The sequence below is a fragment of the Marmota monax genome, unplaced genomic scaffold (assembly GCF_021218885.2).
Source record: "Marmota monax isolate L192 unplaced genomic scaffold, Marmota_monax_Labrador192_F-V1.1 WCK01_AAM20220418_F8-fsc00017, whole genome shotgun sequence".
NCBI classification, from domain to species: Eukaryota; Metazoa; Chordata; class Mammalia; order Rodentia; family Sciuridae; genus Marmota; species Marmota monax.
Window position 1 is genome coordinate 7,460,741 of NW_026695241.1, and position 27,515 is coordinate 7,488,255.

General features: G+C 42.0%; 1 protein-coding gene across 1 annotated transcript; it reads left to right on the forward strand.

Moving 5' to 3' along the window:
- Nucleotides 1–19,405: 19,405 nt before the first annotated feature.
- LOC124090429 (sperm motility kinase 2A-like) lies at nucleotides 19,406–20,725 on the forward strand. The gene has a single exon (XM_046441121.1). It carries the CDS (start codon nucleotides 19,406–19,408, stop codon nucleotides 20,723–20,725), a length of 1,320 nt encoding a protein of 439 aa, XP_046297077.1.
- The last annotated feature ends 6,790 nt before the right edge of the window (nucleotides 20,726–27,515 follow it).

Below are 27,515 nucleotides of genomic sequence, written 5' to 3' on the forward strand. Positions count from 1 at the left end.
GCTTCAACCACCACTCCAGTGGCAGAAGGAAGTGTCTGAAAAGAATTAATTTATTCATATGGGAGAAGGAATAGAATGTGTGTATTTTGTATTTTTTCCCTTTGTTTTAAAATTCAAACTGCCAATTATAAAGAATGCAAGTAACAATAAATTTTGGCAAGGATGTAGGGAGAAAGGTACTCTCATACATTACTGGTGGGACTGCAAATTGGAAAACAATATGGAGATTCCTCAGAAAACTTGGAATAGAACCACCATTTGATCCAGTTATTCCACTTGGTCTAGACCCAAAGGACTTAAAATCAGCAAACTGCAGTGACATAGTCACATCAATGTTTATAGAACCTCAATTCACAATAGCCAAGCTATGGAACCAACCTAGGTGCCCTTCAACAGATGAATGGATAAAGAATATGTGAGATACACACACACAAAAAAAAAACAGGATATTACGGCATTTGCCAGTAAATGGATGGAACTGGAGACATCATGCTAAGTGAAATAAGCCAGTCCCAAAAACCAAAAGCCAAATGTTCTCTCTGATATGTGGATGCTAACCCACAACAAGGGAGGGTGGGGAGGAGAAGAAGAGAAGTCTAAAAAAGGGTTAGAAAAAGGGGAACAAAGGGAAGGAAGGGGAGAGGAATAGGAAGGACAGTAGAATTAATTGGACATAACTTTCCCAGCCTTGTGTTTGAATACACGACCAGGGTAGCTCCACATCATGTACAACCACAAGAATAAGATCCTCATTAGAATAAGTGACACTCCATGTATGTATCATATACCAAAATGCATTCCACTGTCATATATATCTAAAAAGAACAAATAAAATAAAAATTTTTTAAAAAATTCAAGCTACTAAAATTTTAGCCCAGACTAGTTGTGCTAAACTGAGACAGGCAGAGGTTTAAGAATCAGTTGAATGCCAGTTACCAAATGTTCCTAAGAGAGTGGGACACAGTGCTTCTCTAGAGTATGGGGCAGGGCCAGAGGTTGTAAGAAGCAGGGGGTGTAGAAGGGGAGGGGAAAGCTCAGGGAGACACCCAGATCATGGCATGGCAGCCTTCCCAACACTCTGCTTGCTTGCTTTCAAGACCTTGCTCATCTTTGTGTCTCCCACTGTTTCCCTCTAATACTCATATGCCCAGCAGACAGTATCAATCAACCACAGCACCCCCCGCACTGACCCTGCCAATACCCTAGAGTCCTTTCAGCAGCCACTGCTAATCAATCCAAGTTGGTATACAAGATGAAAATCATCTGCCAAACCTGTCCTCATTCAAAAGAAACACACAGTAAAGATGTAAGGAAAGATGTAAGGACTCATATAATGTGCTCTCCATTTATTTTTAAACATTGAAATGATTTGTGTTTTTATGGGTCTGGGTTTACTGTAGATATTCTGTAATTAATACACACACACACACACACACACACACACATCTACAGTGTACCATAGTATACTTGTTAAAAAATGATCTTATTTTCAAAGGTATTATTTCAAAAGTAAAAGATATATAAAAAAATCTTAATTAAGATTTAATTTAGAGTCTAAGCATCTTGGCACAAAACGGCATTACTGATGTAGGCTATATTTACCTATCAGGATGCTGGAATTTAGGAGAGCTCATGGATTATGCTATGTCATGGACCCAGTGCAAAGATGGGGATCAGGATGTAAGACTCTGGACAATGAGGATGTGTCCAAGATGAACTTCAGGGCCCTCTGCCAGCTCTAAATATTTTGATGTTGTGATTTTCAGAATAAGCCAGGGCATGTTAGGATACTCCAGTAAATGGAAGAGAGTACTCTAGTCCTGTTAGAATGAAGTTGGGGTCCATCGGACCAGTGGAATGGGGCCCTGGCACAGGAACCTGTGTATAGTCCACATGATCTCTGGATAATGAATGATACTGGGATATATTTCCATTTCTCTGAAATCCTGAGTTCCAGCTGCTTGCACAAAGATAAGTTTGTGAATAATAAGAGGTGAGATTAAGGTTAATGGGACAAAGCATTGGTGACTTTGAAAAATGCTGGTGTATGTTGATGCAGTTTGTTGGTTCAGTCATCAACTCTGGGCACATTGGCCTTGACCTCAACAACCTCCACTTAAGCCTCCTTCCCCTCCCCAGACCTTATTATTCCTTGAACTGTTTCCAAAGTCTGACACTACAGAATCATACACTCCAAATATAATCTCTTGTTCTTTTCCTTCTCAACCTCTTTCTAAATATGGGTACTCATTTCCCTCCAAGAGATTCCTCCTGGCTGGATGACACTGTTTTCTCACACCCACTCCAAGCCCACCTGCTTTTTCCCCTGCTCTAGAACACGATCACCCCACTGGACACACACTGGCACACACACACGGCATGGCTCATGCCAGCTGTACAGCTTGCCCATTTCCCATCTATTTCTCAGCCTCCTGAAATCACCACCACTCTGCTAGAATTGCATTTACTAGAGTTCGTCATTACTTCCATATTTTTAAGTCCCATGTTATTTTTTCCCAGCTTAGTTCCTTCTTGTCCTCTCTACTGAAGTAGCTTGGTGGACCACGCGTTGTTGGAATGGTCTCCTGCTCTAGGTTATGCTCTGTCCCCTTCCTTCCTCTTTTCCAATGTCTCTGTCTTACACATGCATGTTTGATCTCCAGGATCCTGTCCTCACTCTTCTCCCTGTACAGCATGACCTGGATCACCAGTGGCTCCCTTGAGGTTCCTCCTGAATTCTGATTCATGTACCCAACAGACGACATCCTGGACATCCTACAGGTACCTGCTGCCCAACCTGTCCAAAACCAAACCTATTATCTCCTCCTTCCCAAACTTCCTCCTGTACCTCGACTTCTCTCTTGGCTAGTGGCACCATCATTTCCCTGGTCACCCAGACTGGACTTAAGAGTGGTCATGGATTTTCCTCCACAGGAACTCAAGAGTGAATTCTGGCCCCCTTGATTTCACAAATCCAGCCCCCATCTCCACTGTAGCTCAAACCCATACCCAGCAATCACAACAGCTTCTTTTGGTCTCCCTGCCTGGAGACTTGGTTCTCTCAACTCACCTTTTACAATTGATGCTAAAATTGTTCTTCCAATGTGCAAATTGTTAGCAGTCATTCCCCAACTTAAAGCCTTCATATGATACTGGTGCAATTAAAATGTACTCTAAGCTCCCATCATGACATAGCACATCGGTCCTCATCCCACCTCAATACTCTGGAAACTAAACATCTCTACTCTTCCCTGTCTAGAGTGTATTCATTGGGCTCATTCACACTCCTCACTAAGGCACAAAATCTTCCTTAGATATTCCTTAGGAGTAATGACCCATATCTCAGCACCCAATGGGTCAGGTTTCACCTCCTCCTGCCCCTGAAGCTCTCTGCACATGCTTCTGTTGAACATACCTCTGAAACACATTTTATTGCTCTATAGTGCATATGTGTCTTTCTTCTTGGCCACCTGCCCTCTGACCCCTTCCTATACTCAGAGTGCCTCCCCCACTTCTTATAAGTATTTGTTCCACTAAAAAAAAAAACCTGGAAAATGCCTAATGCCCACTCTTCCAGGCTTTCTTTCAGCTGACCTGAGAAATCCTGATATTCTCCTCCAATCATACGCTCTGGGTCAAACCTGGGTCAAAAATTTGTGACACAGAGAGGCAGAGACCCTGGGGACCTCATTCTGGTGAGGGTGACCACAGCGGTAATGGCCACATCTGGGGTCCCCTACTGGTGGCATTACTGGTATAAGTGGTAGCTGTGCCCAATGGTGCCTTCACAGGGTCACTCCTGTTTAGTCAACCAGCCTTCACAGATTCTGCAAGCCCCTCAGCATCCTCTTACTTTATTTTTAAATGACACATAATAATTGTACATATTTGGGGGAAAATATTCTTTTTCAGTTGTGATGTCTCTTTATTAAGATACAGTTTATGTACTGTGCCCATTGTAAGAACATAGTTCAATTATTTTTAATAAATTTGAGTTGTTGTGTAACCATCACCACAATCCAGTTTCAGAATTCCATCACCCAGAAAATTCATTCTTGCCCATTTGCCCTTTCCATGTCTCTAGTCCCCAGCAACCACAACTTGCTTTCTGACTTCCTGACTCCTCTAGAAATTTCATATACATAGAATCAAACATTATGTATTCTTTTCTGTTTGCCTTTTCCCACAACGTTTCATCATTTTAATTTTTTTGGTTCAGACATGTCATCGCATGTAACAATGTTTGTCCCTTGTTTATCACTGAATAGTATTCCATTTTACCACATTTTGTTTATCCATACTTGCCAGTCAATATTCTCTTAAAAATCCTTTTTCTAGTTGGGAGGGAATCTCGTGAAAATCAAAGGGAGATCAGCAGAGGAAAGGGACCGGGGAGTAGGAGGTGAAGATGGAGAGAAGAAGTGCTGGGGAATGATACTGGACAAATGATATTGTGTGCATGTGAATACGTAACAACAAATTCCATCATTATGTACACCTGTCATGCAGCAATTTAAAAAAAGTGAAAAGAAAAAAAATTTCCTTTTCTATTTAACTTATCCAGGGCTGTTGCTACCAAGAGCCCTGAAAATTCCTGTTCATGAGAACATGAGCTCCTCAATGGCAGGATTATCTCCATGATCTTTGGGTCTGCAGTCCCTGGCTCCATTTCTGGCAAACAGGGCATGTCCAGTAATTGCTGCATTGGTACATTAACTGCCAATAATATTTTAGCTTAACTCAAGGATTTATTATGCATTTTATAAAAAATTGCTCCCAAGGAGAAAATGATCAGGGCAGATTATAATCATCTGCCCCTTGCATGCTTGGACGCTCCTATGTTCAAGGCAATGTCTGCTTCCATGACCTCCACTCTCCCACCCTGCTTGCTCTGCAGGACTGATTGCTTTCTTTCTGCAAGACCCTGACTCACTGGAAGCAAACAGGTGATCTTTCCCCTTAGCTATACCATCTCCCTTTTTTCCCCCTTTTATCTGGGACAGAAAGGTTGAGACACCTTTCCTTGTAGAACCTGGCTAATGTATCCCATATAATATGTATGCTCTGCACGTACCTGAACTTCCCAAGCTGTGCCCTGTTTATGCATTCATGAGAAAGTGCTCAAGAGAATGTCATTTCATCAAATGGAGCTGAACAGTGGCTCCACTTTATGAGGGATTACAGGCTGGTTTTTTCCCCTTTATTTGTAAATGTGCCAGCCTAAAAAAAATGCTTTATTTTGTCAGAGACAGCTGATTAAACACCTTTGACTATCTGTCAGTGCAAACCGCAAGATCATTAATTTATGCTGTAAAAAAGAATAGCTGGGGGAAGTTATGACTTAGACCCATGTTGTTCCTTATCTTGTTTGAAACAAATAACATTTACATCTTTGGAAAGAACATTGTGAAAAATCACCCTAATGAATCAATGTTTTCCATAGTGACATGGTGTCACTTCAGTGCTCATCCATTTAAACCCTCAATGCGGGCTTTTGAGTCTTAAATACCAGTTGTCCTGAAATGGAAAAGCTTCTAAACTTCCCTTCCTGAGACTTGTGAAACTTTTGATCTTTTTCTCATCTCTCTCTTTCCTTCCCTTTCCCTCTCCCTTCTTATTTTCTCATCATCCATTATAGTCTCACCATTACTGTATGGTTTTAAAATAACTTGTGCATTTTGTTAATATCCTGGCCTGGATTTTTTGAGATTGAAAGGTTGTATCTCCTGGTAGAGTTTGGTGGGATTGTCTTGAATGCTTCATATTAAAGAAGTGTCAACTTTTAAAACAAACAAAAAAATCAGGAGGAGAAAACCTTCCTTATAAAGGGATAGAGATATTATTTAGTAAGTTGAACCAAGTGTTTATGAAGCAGAATGTGTTTGTACCATGTTAATTACAAATATGCTTCTTTCAGTATAGAGTTATGGTTTTCACACAGCATTTAGTGGCAGTCTTTTAAATCTAATCATATTTTCCCACTTTTTCATGGATTCCACCACATGTTCTGCTCTCCTAAATATAAACAGGGAGCAAAGTACATAATAACAACTCCTGTTTAGTTTTTTTTAATATCTTATAAAGCTCATCATCTTGACTATTTCAATTGATCTGCACAATTACCCAATGGGCAAAGAAACAGGATCCTACTTTGCCAGTGAGAAAACAATCTCAGACATTTCTGGAAGGCCTGGTCCAAGATCACACGGAATTTGTAGATAGCTCAGTTCAATATAGTATTAATTTTTGCTCTGAGTTAAAGCCCAAAGTTCAATTAAATGCAGCTTCTGTGTTTGAGATCCAAATCTAGCAATTATGGGGCCAGGAATGTAACATAGACTTATGGTTGTAAATCCTCACTTTCACTGTCTCAGAACTATGGTTGGAGCCAGCATTAAGCAAAATGATCAGGCCTGAAAAAATGTGCTTCCCCTAGCAGCCTCCTCTCTTGATGTCTTCTTTAAACACCTATTTCTTCAAGCATCTCACACCTCCATGTCTCCCAAGATGCCTCCTTTCCTCCTCTTACATTGTTTATGTCAGGAATTTTTGTCATGGTGATGAAAAGATGACTAAACACAATATCCATTTCTGATTAAAAAAAAGAGAGAGAGAGAAAACCTCTCAGCAACTAGGAGGAAATGAGATAAAGGTCATCTGGGGGAAAAAAACTCCTACAGTTAGCATTATATTTGATATTATTATTATATATTATAATGCTTATTATATATTATATATATATATAATATATAGTATATTATAATGCTTCTCCCTGAGAGAAGAAGTGTGGCAAGATGTCTGTTTTCTTATTTTTCCAGATGAATTTCATGATTGCTTTTTCTATTTCTGCAAGGAATGCCATTGGGATTTTGATTGGAATTGCATTGAACCTGTAAAGTGCTTTTGGTAATATGTCCATTTTAATTATATTAATTCTGCCTATCCATAAGCAAGGTATATCTTTCCATCTTCTAAGGTCTTCTTCTATTTCTCTCTTTAGGGTTCTGAATTTTTGTTGTATAGATCTTTCACCTCTTTTGTTATGTTGATTCCCAAGTATTTTATTTTTTTGAGGATATTGTGAATGGGGTAGTTGTCCTCATTTCCATTTCAGAGGATTTGTCACATCAAAGGAATGCCTTTGATCTATGCATGTTAATTTTATATCCTGCCACTTTGCTGAATTCATTTACTAGTTCTAGAAGTTTCTTGGTAGAACCTTTTGGGTCTCTTAGGTATAGGATCATGTCATCAGCAAATAGTGCTAATTTAAGTTCTTCTTTTCCTATATTTATGCCTTTAATTTCTTTCATCTGTCTAATTGCTCTGGCCAGTGTTTCAAGAACTATGTTGAATAGAAGTGGGAGAGAGGGCATCCCTGTCTTGTCCAGATTTTAGAGGGAATGCCTTCAATTTTTCTCCGTTTAGAATGATGCTGGCCTGAGGCTTAGCATAGATAGCTTTTACAATGTTGAGGTAAGTTCCTGTTATCACTAGTTTTTCTAGTGTTTTGAACATAAAGGGATTTTGATTGAAATTTTATTGAATCTATATATCAATGTGCAAAGAATTGACAAACAGCATTATCAAGTCTTCCAATCCATGAACATGGTATATATCTTACTATTATTTACTTAGTTCTTCAGTTTCTTTTCCTAGTGTTTTGTACCTTACAGTCAGATCTTGCACATATTTAGTAAGATTTATGTGTAAATTTATGTGTACAATGTCTTAGGGAATAAGAGCATTTTGGTACAGGACTGTAATGAGTAACCACAACCTGGATGAAAAATAAAGTAAGAACACTGTCATAGGAATTAGTGCCTGGGAAAAGGAGAGTCTTCCTCCACTTTCTAGTCAGTTCCTCTTCAGGGAACCTGATTAACACCATCCACCCCTACCTTTTGGACTGTAGATGACTTCCCCTAGGAACCTAACAACTCCTTTGAAGTGTAAAAGCCCCTGTGCAGGCTCCAAGCCCAAGGCTAGAGATTTATGAAAGGCCTTTAAAGAGGAGCCAGTCCTTCACCTTATCCCACTCTGCTTCTGTAAACATGCTTTCTGTTAGACACCCCATGTACTACCATGTATCTTCAGACTAGAAAATTTATGACACTCGATAGCCTAAGAATGTGAAAAAGTAGTGATGGGTGCTCAGAATTTGGAAACTGATCTCTTCTGGGCCTGCCAGTATAAAATAAAGTTTGAGTTCTCCAACTCTTTGAGTGCCATATGGTGCTTCATGTCTAACTCCCACAACAGTATCACTACTTGGGTGAGGCGCTTCCATCCTTTTGACACCAATTATTTGGAAGAAAAAGGAATTGAATACCTCAAATGTAGGTATGAAGAGGTCTTCCAAAGCCTAATATTATTTTAAAAATATAAGACTTAAAAAAATAACTGATTGTGATTTTTAAACAAGTAAATATCAGTCTCCATAACCCACTGAAGCCAACAATTGTCAATATAAACCACATCCAATGTCGTGAAGCTAAGTAACCAAATTTAAAAGAATTGAAATTAAACTCAGCGTGTTCTTTCACCACAAAGGACTCAAACTAGAAAACAGTGAGATAAAAGAAAATATCCAAAACCTAGGAAAATAAACACATTTTTAAATGATCTATGGGTCAAGGAAGTTGAACAGAAAGAAAATAGAAATTGAACCTAGTAAAAAACAACATTTGAAAGTTTGTAGAATACAATTAAGGCAGGACTTGGAAATTGAGAACATTAAAAACACATTAGGAATGAGGAATAGGTACAAATTAAGAATCATTTCTACCAACTGGGAAATCTTGGGTGTTGTGGAGGTGGGAAGTTGAGAAGCAAATAAACCAAAATCAAGCAGAAGAAAGAATGAATATCAGAGATTAAAAGAAGTCTATGAGACAAAGAGCTGCGTGCTTCAAATGATAAAAAAAAGTTCACAAATTTGTGATAATATTGATGAAGGAAAGAATAGGCAGATTTTCAATATCAAGTATTAAATGGAAATTAATTACAATAGACCCTAAAGACATCAACAGTATAATAAATAGTGTTGTCGTTGGGTACCTGTTCTGCCCCCAAATGGCTCAGTATTGACAGCTTGGTCTCAGTTTGGTGATGCAGGCCAGTAGAATCTTTAAGAGGTTGACTAAGTGAAAGGTTATTGGATCATTTGGCATCAAGAATTTGCAAGACCATGCCCACTAAAGATATGAACTTCATTGATAAGCCCAGGAAGTTGCGTGAGTGTATGGATTGATGGAGAAATGTCAAATGACAAAATTCAACATATATAGATAAAAACTCTTAGAAAAAATAGGAATAAGCTTGTTGTGGGTTAAATTATATCTTGTAGAGCATTTGCATAGGTTCTAATCACCCACCTAGGAATAAGGTTTTTTTTTTTTTTCAAAAATGGCAATATTATGGTGTAATTACCTAACATGGGGTCATAATGGAGTAAGGCAAGCTGTTGTTTCAGTGTGACTGGCGTCCTTATATGGAGAGGAGGGTGGGCACGGGTCCAGTGGGACTTGTGACCTTATAAGGAGAGGAGGGCCGACTGCTCATTTGGTGGGCCTTGTGCCCTTATAAGGAGAGCAGGGCAAGCTCCTGATTCACTGGGCCTTGTACCCAGAAATGACTGTCTTCTCTTGTATCTAGTTGACCTCTCGCATGAAATATTTAATTTCCATCCCTGTCATTTTTGGTGTCCTACAGTTCCCCTGGCATTGCCTTTAACATGAGCCAGAGAAACAACTCTGGTGTGAACTCTGGCACCATAGCTTCAGGACCGGAAAATGCTCTTCTTGTACATCTCTACCTGTCCCCCTCAGTTACTGCTGTCCCAACGTGACACGTATGCATCGTGTATAGGACTGTATGGAGAAATTACGATGAACTTTTAAGCCTCCCTCTCTCAACCCCCCAGGTGTTCCGACTGTTCTAAGGTGTCTTAGGGAACAGAACACTCTGTTATAGTACCACCATGTGAGTGAGGTGCTACCTTCCTTTTCACACCAGTTATTCCAAGTTGGAAGATAAAGGAATTGAATATTTTTAGTGTAGACATGTTGTAGTCTTTTAAAGCAAGAAACTATTATAGATTTGAAAATGAAAACTACTTTTACGTTCCACACAAATATTAATTCCTGAACAAGTAAGTATCAGTCTCCATGACCCACATTAAAAATGTTTGAAGTCCTTCTTTATTCCTGTTCTACAAATGAATACAGTCTGGAGGCCCCAAAGGGAGATGACCACTGGGAGTTATGGCATGACTCGGCAATGACTTGCTCTGATGTGGCTGCAATGTAAGAGTGCAGAGACCTGCCACATACACAGTGTGGCTCCAATGAAGGGGAAGGCTGTCCAGACAAACCAGGGTACAGCCCGAGGACCTGTGCCCTGAGGAGCCTCGCTCCTCGTGTGGCCATTGGCCATGTGGACTCTGCAGACCTGCAGGAGCAAGATGTGCTGACTGCCTCAGGTTCCTGTGCTGGGTTCCAGCTGAGAGCACTTCTGCCTCCACCTGGACATCAGGACCCTCCTTTGCTCCCACCTGCAGAAGACATCAGAGACTATCTCCCTGGGATGCTTTACCTACCCTGCTCCTCTGTCCTTTCTCCCACTTTTCTGAGATGTTTCTTAATAAATTTGTGTAATTAAATTATTGTTAAAAAAGATCCTTATATTTAGTTCAGAATAAGGTGGGTGGGGCTATGGAAGAATGGAAGTACTTGGATTAGATAGAAGAGTTAAGGGAAGGGATGGGATATTGTGGTAGAAATGAAAGAATGAATTGGACATTACCACACTATGTGCATATATGATTGCACAGCCTTTATAACTCTCCATCATGTACATCCAGAAGAATGAGAAATTATATCCCATTTATGTATGATGTGTCAAAATGCATTCTACTGTCATGTGTAATCAATTAGTACAAATAAAAATGGATGTAGAACCATAAAAATAATATTAAAATGAAGATCTTTATGATCTATAAAAATAAGTAGATTTTGATAAGTTAGACCTTATTAAACTTTAATGTTTCTACTCTTGAAAAGAGATGATTAAAAGACAAACCACAGAACAGTACAAAGTATGTTCTATCATGTATCTTATATAGAACTTTCAAAACTCAATAAAAATGGGGAAAATTTTTGAACAAAAATGACATACTCATGAAAAATATGTACATCAAAAGATGTTCAACATTAATATTTTTAGGAAAATAAAATTACAATGGAGTACCAATAATACTTAGAAAACAAAAACAATAAAATTGGCAATTTCAAGTGTCTAGAAATTTCAGATTCTAGAAATATTTCTCTCTCTAGATGGCTAGGGAAGATGTTTAATGGAACAATCAATTTATAATCAGATGCTTCTGCACATAGGGACAGCACAGCCCTCACCTCCCTGCCTGGATCCTGGTTCCTGGCACCTCCAGACCCCATGTCATGGAGAACTGTCCCCTCCTGGCTTGGGCTTCCCCACCAGAAGCCTGGCACTCAGCATCATGGCAGTTTGGCAGCTTCCTGGCAGGGCCTGCATCCTGATGGTCTTTATACATTTTATCCTTAGATTTTCCATTTTAAATTCCCCCGATACTATTCTTCCCTCTTCTCCTCACCCAAACCAGTCCTGTCTTGATCTCACTCTTGCTATGTCTTGTTTGCAGCTACCCAACTCTAGAAGAGTTTTGAAATTTTTGACCACAAACCACAAGAACAGATCACCTATAGCTCATAATACTTCTAGCAGAAACTATTTTAAGTGTACCCCTTCTCCAAAGAGTCATTTCCCAGAACAAGGTCAAACAGCTTGTCAGAGGCCACCCTCATCCCTTTAGCCAAGAACCCTTCTGCAGGGCACAACCTACAATGAAACAGGACAGCCTGCACACTGCAATTAGGAAAGTTACTAAGATACTTCATGTCACCCTGGAGACAAGTGGTGTGTGTGTGTGTGTGTGTGTGTGTGAGAGGGGGGGGGGGGCACACATCACACATGTTGTGGTTACTGTCCATGGTCCTGAACAATCACAAAATGCAAAGACACTGCGTCTTCTGCATCAGGATGCCCCGTGGTTTTTATTGAATGTTCCCACTGCTCATAAGTTTTCTTTATCTTAATTTAATTATGCTGAAAAGTTTGTAATTTTTACACACACTGTCACACAAAGGAGACCCATGACCCATGTGTCACAATTTATAAAACAGTGGATTCAGGCTTCCTGGGTCTGAATCCCAGATGCACCAGTTGCTGGAGGGATGCTGGGGAGCCATTTGGATGCTATGTACTTTAGTTTCTTCTTAAAGTGAGAAAAGAGTCATAAGTAATCCGCAAGAATGCTTTATTATGATCAAATGATAAAACACAAACAGAGGGCTTTGAGAGGTGTCATTTGTAAGAAAAATATTTCAACAGTACTTTCCAAAAGTAGTAAGAGTATCAGTTTTGAATGGATTATTTATGTAATTTTTAGAAGTACTGTTGTGCTTTTATAGGAAACTTCCTTATCTTTAAGAAATCGAGGAAACATGCTCCTTCTTCATTTGGAATAACCAGGTTCAACTCAGGGAAACAGAAACCATACTTACTATGTTAGCAGAGAACATAGTGAATAAATTTGTGAAACAGATACTGAAGAAGACAAAAAGCTAAAAGGGAATAACATAGTAACTCAGAGACAGTAATGGCAGGAAGCAGCTACTAAGCCCTTGGTTTGTATCAACAAGGAGAAGAGGTTGGTGGCTTCATAATATCAAAGCCTGCAAGGATGCAAAAGGAGTGCCTCCCATGCTGTGACTCCATGATGATACTGATGCATCAGAAGAAACTAATGAATAGCAAAACTTAGTAAATTATCCCTCTAGTTGACCAAGAAAAAAGGGCTTCATACACATGGCTTGATACACCATCTCCTCTTTGCTCCGCAATGTATGTTGCAGTATCCCTATTTTACATGAGAAAATAGTTAAGAAAAATTACTAAAACCTGGAAAAAGGCAAAGAATGTTGAGTATCCTTTAATATCATATTGGATCAATATCTAGTAGATATTCCTGAACAGAATTCCTAATTGTCTAAGAGAATGTGACTTTGCTTAATTTAAGTATTTATTATTAATTGGGGAAAAGACTGTGCAAATTTGTATCTTAGCTTGAGATAGCTTAATAAGGTGCAGACAACTTTGTTCAATAGAGATGGAAATTATTTCTATCTAGTAGAAAAGGTAGCCCTCAAATTAACAATTGTGTGGCCCTGTATGATATTCATCAGTTTTATCAGGATTTTTCCTGCAACATTCCTTTCCTGTTAAACTTAATATCTGTTCCTACATATCTTGCATAAGTATCTTTTCTGGTCTGCTCCTGAAACAGCTCTATCACCTTGCAGGTTCATTCCTTGTTGAGTTAAATAAGGCTTTTATATTCATTTATGCTACACTTACATGAGAATCATATTTTTAAAAATCACATTTTGACAAGAAATTGAATCAGAGAGATACTTCATTTAGCCAAAGTCACACAGTTAAAAAAGAGTGGGGTCAGATTCCCATTTGAGTTCAGCTAACCCCAAAGTCCACATTATGACCTCTTGGTGTCTAATCCAAAAGGTTGTTTCATAAGGAAACTAGACAAGGAATTACTGCCAAGTTCCTGTTGACGTTTGAGAAGATTGAGAATCTGTTGGTGTGATAAGCCAGTTTAAAATATGCAGGATAGATTTATAGACTGAGATAGATCAGAAAAGGTCAAGGGCTTATGGAAAGCAGGGAAGATCATGAAAATGGTAATGAGAGACTGAAAAGGACGGTAGCGATGTTGACACAGATGAATTTAAGACAAACACCAGGTTCCAAAAGGTTTGAGACCTGGGCTGGTATCAGTGGCCATGCAACCCCCTCCCTTCCCTCCTTCCTCAGCCCTCACCCTCTTGGGCCAGGTTACACTGGCAGGAGATGCTGGGCTGCTCAACCAGGCTCTCTGTGACCAATTCTGAAGGCACTGCATGCAAACTCCAGAGGAAAGGAGCTGCTTGGGAATAAAGAGAATTATAATTAGCCAACAGCTATGCAGGGAGATAAAGCAAAGTACAGCTTCCATGTCAATCTTTTGGTGCCCAGCATTTAGCCTTCAGTCAACTTTACAAATATTGGAAGGGAGCAAGCTGTGGGAGGAAGGGGAAGAAACCACTCTGGAAAGGAATCTCAGCTCAATCTGTGCACTCTTGTTCAGTCAACATCTTTACCATGCTCCTCTGTGAAGCACTGTTTCAGCTCTGAAAATACAGCAGGAACAAGGTCTGTGCACTCCTGGGGCTCAGAATTAGTGGGGGAGACAACAAAATGTTTAACTCATGCATTCATGCACCACATAATGATGTTTTGGTCAGTGACCAACTACATATATGACAGTGGTCCCACAAGAGTATAATGGAGCGGAAAGATTCCCATCAGCTAGAGATGTTGTAATGTCACGGGACAACACATTTCTCATGTATTTGGGGTCTTGCTGGTGTAAACAAGTCTTCTGTTGCTGCCTGTTGTATAAAAGTAGAGCAATGCAATTGTGAGGATAAGCCACCATGTTGCTGGTTTATGTACTTATTATACTAAACTTTTTACCATTATTTTAAAGTATACTCCTATTTATAAAAAGAGCTCACTGTAAAACAGTCTACTGTTACACCAGTAGCAGTTTTATACATCTCATGTTTATCAGTCTCTTTTTTATTGGTGCATAATAGTTATACAGAATGAGTTTCATTGTGGCATATTTACACATGCAAGTATGTGACATCATTTGATCAATTTCAATCTTCTGTACCTCTTCTTGCCTTCCCTCCCACTAATCTCCTTTATCTACCCTACTGATCTCCCTTCTGTTTTCATGAGTGCTCTTTTTCTCTCTCTAGCTTCCACATATGAGAGAAAACACATAGTCCTTGACTCTCTTGAGTTTGCTTATTTCAATTAACGTGATGTTCTCTGGTTCTATCAGTTTTCCTGCAAATAATAACATTATTCCCCTCTATGGCTGAATAAAACCTTGTCATGTATATATACTGCGTTTTCTTTATCCATCCATCTGGACAGACACCTGGCTGGTCCCATGACTTGGCTATTGTGAACTGTGCAGCTTTATAAACATGAATATGCAGATATCCCTAGAGTATGCTGACATTAATTCTTTTGGGTAAATACTAAAGAGTTACCAGACTCTCAATAGCATCTTGTCCAGTGATTGGCCTGCACCTCTATGCCTCAGGTTTGTGTAAGCACACTCTAGATGCTCACACAGTGGCTAAAATGAATTTCTAAGAACAAGTAACTGATATTAAGGGACACGTGACAGTAATACAATTTCAAAGAACAATTCATGCCATGAACAAAACAGAGCAGCATAAAGGGTAGAGTTAGTTGGTCTGGGGAGCTGTTCTTGAGCAGACAAGAAAGGCCTCTATGAGGAACTGCATGATGTGAAGGAGAAAACTATTTGAAAACATAAGTCAGAGGAACCCTCGGACACCCCAAGCTTCCCCCATGATCACGCCAGAGGATCTTTGTCAGTTTATATGTCCTTGTGACATCAATATCCAGGCTTGGAGGAATGGAGGAAGGGCAGTGAACAGATACAGTTCAATAGGGAAGTACTGAGCTCCAATTCCCAAATCAGTCAGTGTGGTTCTAACTCCAAATGCAGCAGGAGCTTCAAGGAAGGAGAGCAGGTCCCAGGATATGATCTGGGATGGCAGGTGCAGCTGCCCAGCTAGGCTCAGGATAAAGACAGTGTCCTCTCTGCCATTAGCTTTTTTGTTCTCCAACCCTGCTGCCTCACCCTCAGGATTCCTGCCCGCTCCCTGATGCTCACCTACCACCCAGAAAATCATGGAAGTGGTGTCGGTACCCCGGGCATTGGTGGCCACTCAGGAGTAGTTGCCAGCACCTTGAAAGCCTACATCATCCAGGTTGAGGGTCAGGACTTTGTGGTAAGGGTTAAAACAGAAGTCGGATTGCTGAGCAATTGTGAGCTGTAGCCAGAAGGAATGGGGATGATATACTGAAGTAGTTAAGGGATTAGAAAGCTCTGAGTTCAAATCCTCAGCCTTATGCAGAGGGCATAAGGCTATACCTGGCCCACTGTATGTGGGGATGGGGAGAGGGGTCCTAAAAGCAGCTTCCTGTCATTTCCTCCCTGAAATACTCCCTCCTTTGCCCTCTCTCCCAGTGTCTTTCTGAAATAGCCCTTATATCCCTGGGCTTTGAAGGTAGCCTAGGAATGCCCTGCTAGGTCAGAAGTGAGCCCACATCTGGCTCTACAGAAAAGGTCATGGGTCAAGGGACCAGCAAGGGACCAGAGTACCTCTTCCCCTCACAGCAGCAGGAGCCTGGTCCTGGTTCTGGATCAGCTACTGACTAGTGGTGAGATCTTGGTGAGTCCCCTCCCTCCTCTGGGCCTAGGCTGTGTCCTCAGCCCAGAGAGCCAGTTTGGAATGAGGCTGGAGGCTCTGCCCTATAGGGCAAGGTGTGCTGAAAGGATGAGCAGACTTCCCCTTGCCATTTCCCCAGGAGCTGACCTTGGTGTATCCATGTTTGAGGAAGATGTCAAAGTCCAAGTCGACATTGCTGGATGAGCTTACAATCTGGGCAGGCTCCCCTCAAATCAGCACCAGCTCTGCAACCTCCAGTGTCAAGATTTGGGGCCTGGGGAGATCAGAGCTAGAGACAAGACCCTTTAACACCTAGGGATGAGCTGTCACCCTGTTCCCTGCTGTGGTCCAGACTACTGACCAAGGTCCCCACCATTCTCCTGTCCTGAACCCTGGAAGGCAGGCTCTATGCCTCAGTTCTCCCAAAGCAAATCCTGTCTCCTAAAGAGACCTTGGAAAGTTCCCTCTCTCCATCACCACCACCCATCCTAGTCCTACTACCATCCCATGCTCCAGACTTTTGCAACAACCATCTAAAAGGCCTCCCAGCCTCCCCTCTGCCCCCTCTACAGCCTAGACTCCTCCCAGTAGCCAAAGTGACCTCTGAAAAATAGAAACTGGACCATGCTTCTCTCCTGGGTAAACATTCAGTGGCTTCTCATCACTCTCAATGAAAGCCAAAGTCCACCGCACACCCTGACCTGTGTCAGGTCACTGTACCGTATCTCAATGGGGCCTTCTTCCTCCCCAAGGACCTGGCTCTCACCACTCTCTCCCGAAGTCCTTTCCCTCCTGTGTGGTAAAGGGTGGCTATTCTCAACCTTCAGATCTTTGTATGGTTAGGACATTCCTCAGAGAGGCCTCTCACGACCAGTAAAAAAAATTAGGCTTTCCACCATGACCCACCTGGCTTTCCCAGGTGTTTCTCTTGTCATTCATCACAATTTCTATCCACTGCCTCTCTAGTCTGACTCTCCAGGGCAATGTCTAGTCCACACAGGGACATCCCCATAGCCAGCACAGCACCTGACACACAACAGGCATGGAATCAATCCTTGTGCCTGTGGCTGTGGTTGAAAGATACTCTGGGCCAGTTTTCCAAGGTCCTGAAGATCTCCTCTGAGAGGCTCCCCCACTCTCCTTGCTCTCTCCTAGCTGCCAGGTTTGGTGTTTGTCTAGCATCTCATGGTGGGGAATGATTCTTCCCATTGTTGGTTACCTATGGTGGTCTCACTCCCATCTGACACACCTTGCCCCCATGGATGACTGTGGACTAGTTGGAAGGGAGAAGTGGCAGAACTGGTTACTTACCCACCCTACATGCCTCACCAGTCCCCTCCTAACCCACTCACCTTTCTGAACTTTGAGCTGGATCCCCTATCGTGCCATCCATTAATATACATAAATCGTACTGAATATGTGCAAGATCTGCATATAAGGTACAAAACATTGAGAAAAGAAATTGAAGAACTAAATAAATAATAGTAAGCACCATGTTCATTGATTGGAAGGCTTGATATTGTTAAGTATGTCAATTCTCTGAACATTGATCTACAGATTCAACAAAAGTTCCAGTCAGAATTCCTGCAGAAAGTAAAAATTTTGTGTACTAGTATTTAACAAGTTCATTCTTTTTAGAAACATGGAAGAACAAGAATAGCCAAAACAATTTTAGAAGGGAGGAACAAATTTGAAAGACTGATACTGTTGGGTTACAGATTCCTAGGAAGTTGCTGAATGCTACTGGACAAAAGATACACATGTATAGCAACAGAGCAGAATACAGCCCAGGAATAGATCCACATGTGTGTGCTTAATTGACTCTTGCTAGAGACGTAAAGAGAATCCAATGAAGACAAGATAGCCTGTCCCCCAAAAAAGCATGTGGGAACAATTGAATATCAATATATAAAAAATTCAACAAGCATGAAAATACTTGATCTATACATTAAATTCTATTCAAAAATTGTCTCTAAGTGGATTCATGACCTAAAATGTAAAATTATACAACTATTATAAGAAATAGAGAACATCTTTGTTACCTTGTGACCTTGAGGGTTAGAGTAGGAGTTCTTAAATGCACACTAAAGAAGATCCTTATAGTTCTGCTTACTGATCATCATGTGAGCCACTTCCCTCTTCTTCCACCTGATGTCCTGCCTTGCCTCAAGTCCCAAGGAATGGAGTCAGCTGACCACAAACTAAGACCTCTGAAACTGGTTTCTAATGAGAAATGTATGGGAAAATTAATTTAAACCCTACCTCTCTCTCAACATCATAGATGTTAAAAATGTGCTCTACAATGTAATAGGGGAACAGAACATTTTGGTATAGTATCACCATGTGAGTGAGATGCTACCATCCTTTTCACACCAGTTATTCCAAGTTCAAAGAAAAAGGAATCGAATACCTTCAGGGTAAATGTGTTGTAATGTTTCAAAGCAAAAAGTTATAGATTTGTAGGCTGAAATGAAAACTACATTGAAGTTCCACCCAAATATTAATTGCTAAACAAGTAACTATCAGTCTCCAGAACCCACTAAAGCAAGAAAGGTCTGGAGTCCTTCCTTGTTCCCAGTCTGCAAATGGAAGCAGTTCTGGAGGCCCCAAAGGGAGATGACCCCTGGGAGTTATGGCCAGGCATGACAGGGCGATGACTTGCTCTGATGTCACAAGGAGCCATTGTGAACAAGTTTCAAAGGGCAGGTATGTAAGAGAGTGGCCACGGCTGGGTTTTTGTCCACAAGTACAGGAAGCTCTTGGTGGTGACCTGTCGGACTCCCAGCTAGTTAGTGTGTTTGGTGGTTGGTGGTTGGTGGTTGGCGGTTGTTGGTGGTGGTCTTTGGATACTGGTTCTTTGGTTTGGGTTTGTTGTTTTGTCTTGTTTGTGTTTTTGATTTGGATTTGTTGTTTTAGTCTGTTATTTTTTTTTTTTTAAGCTAGCATCCTTGGTGGTGTTCCTGCTTACGATGGATAGCCAGAGTAGTGAGACTAGTGTAGTGTTGCAGGAGCCCAGCTCCTGCCACGAGGCAGTCCTGAGGGACCACCAGTACGAGGTCCTGAGGGACATCGGGTGTGGCGGGTTCGGCCAGGTCCAACTAGCCCGCCATTGCCCCACAGGAGCAGAGGTGGCAGTGAAGGTCCTGCCCAAGACAGTGCAGAACCTCCCGTTCCTGTCCGAGCCCGATAAGATGAGGAGCCTGAAGCACCCCCACGTGATTCAGTTGTTTGAGGTGGTGGAGACGCCCCAAAATATCTACATGGTGATGGAGCACGGAGGTGGGGGCCAGCTCCTGGACCACGTCTCGGAGGGAGGCCTGCAGGAGAAGGAGGCGCGCAGGCTCTTCCGGCAGACAGTGAGCGCCGTGGGCTACTGCCACGACAGGGGCATCGTGCACCGGGACCTGAAGCCAGAGAACATTGTGCTGGACGCCAGAGGCCAGGTCAAGCTGATCGACTTCGGCTTCAGCACCACGGTCCAGCCTGGGAAGAAACTGCACGAGTTCTGGGGCACCCTCTCCCACTTTGCCCCCGCGATTATCCTGAGGCAAGCGTACGAGGGCTCCCCAGTGGACATCTGGAGCCTGGGGCTCATTCTGTACTTCATGTTGACAGGGCGGTGCCCCTTCACGGGGCCCACGGCTAAGAAGATGCTGAGGCAGATGGTGCAGGGCGCCTACTGCCTCCCCCACCGCGTTTCTGTGGCAGCGCAAATCCTCATCCGCCAGATCCTGACCCGCGACCCCCGCAAGCGGCCCACGGCCAGGCAGATCCTTCAGCACCCCTGGCTGGCGCAGGGGGAGCAGCCTGTACCCCGAGTTTATGGGGAAGCCCTCCCCAGACACCCGGACCCCGAAATACTGACCGTCATGTTCAATATGGGATACGATCTGCACAAGACCTGTGTGTCTCTGGCCAAGAGGAAGTTCAACGCAGCCATGGCCACCTACCTCATCCTGAAGCACCAGAAAAGCCAGGGGGCGGGCGTGTTCCAGGGGACCGCTGCGCCCCCCAGGGTGAAGCCTCGCCCTCGCCCCCGCCCCGGCCCCGTGGATCCTTCCAGCTCCCTGCTCCTCCCCAAGAGGTGTCCCAGTGAGCCTCCCCTTCGCCCCTTGCCCTTGCCCTGTGAGCCTCCGTTGCAGGAGGAGGCCCAAGTGTCAGGGCAGAGGCACATCAGAATTGCCAGCCAGCCTGCCATCCATTTCCGCTTTCCGCCTGCAAGGACCCCCGCATCTGATTCAGCCTCCCAGACCGTCTCTGGGCAATCCTGTGCCAGCAGAAAGTTCTGAAAGCGGGTGGTGGGGAGGATTGCTTCCTCTGGGCTACAACTGTGCTGTTGCATTCCACGTGTCAGCAATAAGGTGGCTCCAATGTAAGTGCAGAGACCTGCCAGATACACAGCGTGGCTCCAATGAAGGGGAGGGCACAGCCCGCGGACCTGTGCCCTGTGGAGCCTCACTCCTCATGTGGCCCTTGGCTATGTGGACTCTGAAGACCTGCAGGAGCAAGATGTGCTGACTGCCTCAGGTTCCTGTGCCCGGGTTTCAGCTGAGAGCACTTCTGCCTCCACCAGGACATCAGGACCCTTCTCTGCCCCCACCTGCAGAAGACATCAGATTGTCTCCCTGGGATGCTTCGCCTACCCTGCTCTCTTCTGTCCTTTCTCCCATTTTTCTGCGATGTTTCTTAATAAATTTGCTTCAGACAAATTGTGTAATTAAAATGATTAAGAAATCCTTATATGCTAATTCACAATGGGGGGGTGTGGCTAGGGAAGAATAGAGATTGGGCAGAAAGGAGTGAAGGGGAGGGAAGCAGTATGGGAGTTGGAATGATAGTAGAATTAATTGGACTTCATTACCCTACGTGCATATGATTACACAACCTGTGTAACTCTCCATTATGTACAACCAGAAGAATGAGAAGTTATACTCCATTTATGTATGATGTGTCAAAATGCAATCTAGTGTCATTTGTAACTAATTAGAACATAAAAAACAAGGATCTACCACAGAGCAGTGCACAATATGTTCCATCATAAAGAACTTAAAAATGGTAAAGAACTTTCATAACTCAATGAGAAAAATAAAATGGGGAAAACTTGGCAAATCTGTACATCAAAAGATGGCAAATATGGCAAATATGTACATCAAAAGATGTTCATTAATATTAAAATCATAACAGAATACCACCAGGTATTTAGAAAAACACCTGGCAATTTCAAGTGTCTAGAAATTTCAATTTTAATTTTGAACTCTCTCTAGGTGGTTAGTGGAGATGTTTAATGGAGCAATCCATTTGGAATCAGTTTGGTAGTTTCTTATAAAGTTAGAAAAAAATCCAGTAATCCCAGCAGTGAGCATGCTGGCTGCCAGTGGATATGAGTGGGAGAGCCCTGGGAATGGGTGGGGTGACCCCTGGCTGAGGGAGCCACAGTACAGCTACCAGGAGCAGGGATCCCAGATTGGCAACACCCCTTCCTGTGGCAGAGGAACTTGGGAAGGTTTGCATGGCAGCCCAAGGATAAGGAAATTCTGATGCAAGTGTGTGGGCCATGTCGTGCTTCTGCACATAGGGACAGCACAGCCCTCACCTCCCTGTCTGTCTCCTGGTTCCTGGCACCTCCAGACCCTATGTCATGGAGAACTTATCCCCATGGCCTGGGCCCCTGCTGGTTTGGGCTTCCCCACCAGAGAGTGGAGGGGGTCCAAGGCAGAAACCTGGCACCCAGCATCATGGCACTTTGGCAGCTCCCTGGCAGGGTCTGCAAGACCATCCTGGTCTTCTTTATACTTTTTACCCATGGCAATTTGTACCAAGAATGCTTCCAGGATGTTTATAAAATTACTAAGCCATCTTTATGTTGCAGTCATTTAAATGAACCAGTGCAAAAGCTGGTATTTACTATTTTAGTTTAACAACAATATAATTACGTGCTGAGAACCCTTTAGCTCTTGTGCAGACTACTGTATCCCAGTACCCATTCTTCCCATCTCTCTTTTAGTGTAAAGCTTGTTTGACTCCTATATAAGGTTTGACAGAACACATGGCCTTCTTGCCAGAGGCCACATTTCCCATCTTCTTTTTGAAAGACCACAACACATCTACACTAAAGGTATTCAATTCCTTTTTCTTTCAACTTGGAATAACTGGTTTCAAAAGGATGGTAGCACCTCACTCACATGGTGATGATGCAACAAAAGGCACTGTTCCCTAAGACACCTTAGAACACAGTAGTAACATCTGTGGGGCTGAGAGGGAGGCTTAAAGATTCATCATGATTTCTCCATATAGTCCTATACACCATGCATACGTGTTATGTTGTGACAGCAGTAACTGAAGGGAATGGGTAGAGATGTACAAGAAGAGCATTTTCTGGTCCTGAAGCTATGGTGCTAGAGCTTCACACCAAGTTGTTTCTCTGGCTCATGTTAAAGGTAATGCCCACTTATTAATCCTTGGTTTTATTTCTTGAGCTTTAAAGGGTGTTGTTGAGGAAGTTGGTTGTCATCTGCGTCTATAAGATTGTTTTCTTCTGGCTTTTGCAAGGGTTTTGGTCTAATTCCCAAGTGTTTAATCCTTTTTGATTTTACTTTTGTTCAGAAGGAAACATAGACACCTAATTTCATTCTTCTACATATAGACATGCAGTTTTCCGTGCTGGCATTTTAAATTAGGAATTAGGCAGGGGACAGAAGAAAATCTTTTGTCCTAAGCATGATAGGCCCGTATCCTTGCTTGACCTTTGATTCTTGGTTGCATCACTCACACGGTATTCTAGAGACTATAAAAGAACAGTGACAAAGAGAATCACTTATCATCATGCAAGTGGAAGGGATGTTGACTTTAATACGGTCACAAGTCCCACTGAACCAGCAGCCTGCCCTCCTCTCCTTATAAGGTTACTGTAAAGGTCAGGCGAGCGTCGGAGGAAGAGACCACCAAGAGACTGTCTCATGCAACAGCAAAGGGTTTATTGGGGTCCAGCATGCTGGGGCTCAGAGCTCACTTGAATAGAGAAAAGAGCCCTGAGAACAGCTTAAGCAGAGCTTATATACTTTCCTTGGAGAGGGCAGGGAGGGAAGTTCATTGACAGGTCAGGGCGAGTGGGCAGTTTGCCTGCAACCGGGTGAGGGGATACATTCTGCAGTTTGGCAGTTGGGGACAGCACATTCTGGGAACAAGATTAGCAAACAGTTCTCAAGATTATTAACCTTTCAGTTACAAGTCCCATAAACCAGCAGCACCCCCTCCTCTCCTTATAAGGTTACAAGTCCCACTGAAACAACAGCTTGCCCTACTCCATTATGACCCCATCTGAGGTAATCCCATCATAATATTGCCATTACTGAAAAAAAGGCCTATTCCTAGGTGTGGGATTAGAACCTATATAAATGTTCTACAAGATATAATTTAACCCATCTCACACTTTATTCCTATTTTGCTAAGAATTTTTATTCATAGGTATTGAATTTTGTCATATGACATTTCTCCATCAATCCATAAAATCATCCAACTCCCTGGGCTTCTCAAATGGCCTGTCTGTATGGAGATGGGTTATATTTGTGAAAACAATTTTCATAGACTAAAAAGCCTTCTCTATGAGATGCCAGGAAATAATGCCACAATATTGCCAGGAGAGGCTTCTAGAAACCAACAGCACCTGGGTCACATTAAAAACCTTTGATCCCAAGGATCAGATTGGTGCTTGTATCTTGGCCCCTGCTTAGATACCATCTTCTGTGTCACTGCTCCAAGGGAACCATTTAGTAAACTGAAATTCCCCAAAGTTGCCTGTTTATCATGATTATCAAATAGCTTTGGAAGTAAGTTTGTGAAAACTCAAATTTTATATGAATTTGGACTCTTGCATTGGGACTGTTCCTATTGAAACTCCATGGTTCTATGAGAAATTCCATAAGAATCAGTCTCTGTGTAACTCAGTGCCTAAAACTAAAGACTTTTCATAGATTCAACGGTCCAGGTAAGAACCTCATGACACAGATGACTGCAGTGAGACATGTTTCCTTTGGTTAGTGTCTGTGGTTTATCTCTCTGCCCCTTTTTTTGTTCTTCCAGTTTTCCAACACTGATATAATTCCCTGTGGAACAACCCTCTGCTTAAAATACCTGATGCAGTTTATAGTTTCTTTTCTGATTCACTCTATTTTGCACTTACCCTTGAAGCCATCTAAGATTTATTTGCAAACATAGGAAGGGTACAGTTAAATAGAATAAGTACATAAGAACAAATGATAGTCCCTTCCATGTCATCAGAGCTCCCACTAAGTAATGACCACAGGATGGGCCACATTGTTTTGATACTGTTTAGATAAAATGTGTACGTACAGTAAAACCCCATCATAATGATATGAGTCCAAAATTTAAATAGGCTAACAGGAAGGGCACATTTTCACAAGGTTGAAAATACTGGCTAGAGGGAGGATGGGAGCCAATGGGTATCATAACCAAATTTGTTTTACTAATGTGAAAGAAAGAAGAATGACAGCATATTACATTGGCTGTCTCTGTATTTTGGGATTTGGGTGACTTGTTTTTCCTCACACCAATATTTTTCAAAAATTTTGTGACCATAATATGGTAGTTTTTCATTTAAAAATTTTCACTTTTAATTTAAAAATATTTTACATATCAAAATCAAAATATTTGAAAGTGTACTGATTGAACAAATCCTTTTAATAGACTTAATTAGACTGTAACTAGAAAAGGGGGTTTTCAATTGGCTATTGTACAGTTTGAAACAAAATCCATAAAAAGAAAAAAAAGAACAAATGATAGAACTTCATGGGGCTCAATTCTCCCATCATGAACTACGTAGGACCAGAAAGAGATAAAACAATGGTGTCCATATTTGCTAACCAAACAAACTAGAATATGAGGTCTGACAATTAGACAGTGGAGGGAATATCTGAAATTGGGGTCATCCTAGGAAATTTAGGGCACATCTAGTTGTTGCCACAAGACCAGGCCATAGAAAGGTAGTAGTCCTAACAAAGCACAGTGAATGTGACAGTGTAATGGCCAACAGTTCAGGATAACCAAGAGCAAGGAAGTAGCCATAACTACAGGGAGGTGCAGGTGATCAATGTGGGTGCAGAGAACATAATAAAGGGTATGAGTGAATAGTCAAAGCAGCCCAGTTCCTGACACAGATAGATAGGAGCTCAAAGAACGTCCTCTAATAAATTGATCCCTAATTGATTATATATGAAAAATTTAAATGAGCTAGTATCCACCATGTGCAAGACATTTTGAAGTTAGATGTTTACTAAGGTTGTCATTTTTTATGTTTTTATTAGTGCATTACAGTTATACATAATATTGGGGTTCATTTTGACATAAGCAATTCTCAAATAATCCACTCCCAACACTTATCTCTCTTAGTTTTCTCTTTAGCCTAAATCCCTAACAAATATAATCTATGCTTTCATTATTAGTGATTATTGTCCTTTTATTAGAATGTAAGGTCTTTGACAACAAGAATTTTGTTCTGTTTTGACCATTACCTGTTACAGCCATAATAATTTGTCCCTCAAATCTCTGAGGAACATAATTGACCAAGGTCCAGGGCTGTGCTCAGAAGGCCATCACTGTGTTCAGACCAAGGCCATGCTTTCTAAGCTGTGCTTAGCCAGTGGCTGAGTATGGCATGGATGCTAAGACAGGGCTGTTCCTGGCAGAGGCAGGACTTCTTCCGCGTGTCTTTGGCTTGAGAATTCCCCATGACCTTACCAAACTCTCTTGGAACCACCTGCTATAGATTGGATGTTGAAGATTCCCCAAAGGCTCTTGTATTAAAGACTTGGTTCCCAGGGTGGTGCTCTTTGGAGGTTCGATAGAACTTTTAGGAAGTAGGACATTCTGGGAGCTCCTTAGGTCATTGGCGACATGCCTTCAAAAGGGATTGCAAGTCCTCAGTTCCTTCTTCTCCATCAGCCTCCTGGTTGATGAGTTGGGTAGCTTTGCTCTGCCACATGCTCCCACCATGATGTGCTGCCTTGCCACATGCCCAAAGCAATGAGGCCAATTGATCATGGACTGGAGCCTCCAAAGCTGTGAGCCAAAATAATCTTTTTCTCTTTATAAGTTAATTATGTCAGGTATTTTGTTATAGTAACTAGAACCTGACTAACACACTTCACTTGAGTCTAAGATGTTCCCATACAACCAAACTTCCATCCTTCCTTCCTTCCTATGTTGGGGTTCTTTAGAGAAGCAGAACCAACAAGATGTGTGTGTGTGTATACATATATATGTGTATACATATATATGCATATAAATGTGTGTATACATATATATGTATATAAGTGCATACATACATATGTATACAGATGTGTGTATGTATCTATATGTATCTACATACACACACACACACACACACATACACAGATGAGAAAGAAAAAATGTAAGACACTTATTTTAGGGAACTGGTTCATAGGATCTGAAGGTAGAAGCCCAAAATCTTCAAGGTAGCCAGCTGGTTGGAGATGCAGGGCAAACTTGCAGTCTGAATCCAAGGGCCACCTACTGACAAAATTCTTTCTTGCTTGGGTCTTTGTTCTATTAATGTTTTCAACTGGTTGCCTGGGTTTTATCTGCCTTATCGTGAGGAATCTAATCGATCTACTAATTTAAATGATGATTTCATCTAAAATACCTTCACAGAAACATCTAAAATAATGTTTGACGAAATATGTGGACATTGTGGCTTAGTCCAGTTGACTCATAACATTAGCCCCCACACTTCTGTTATGGTTTGGATATGAGGTATCCAAATTTCCTGTTAATGCAGGAATATTCAGAGGTAAAATAATCGGATTATGAGAGCTGTAACCTAATAAGTCCATCAGGGTTTGAGCAGACCAACGGGCGTCAGGTAGCGGGTGGCTGGAGGAGAGGTGGGTTAGTGAGGGCGTCCCCTGGAAGGGTGCATCTTCCCTGTGAGCCCTTGTACCCCTGCCCCTGCTTCCTGGTTGTCATGTCCTGAGCTGTTTTCTTCTGCCATGATGTTCTCCTTCACTTAGGTCTAGAGAGGTATGAGGTCAACTGACTGTGGAC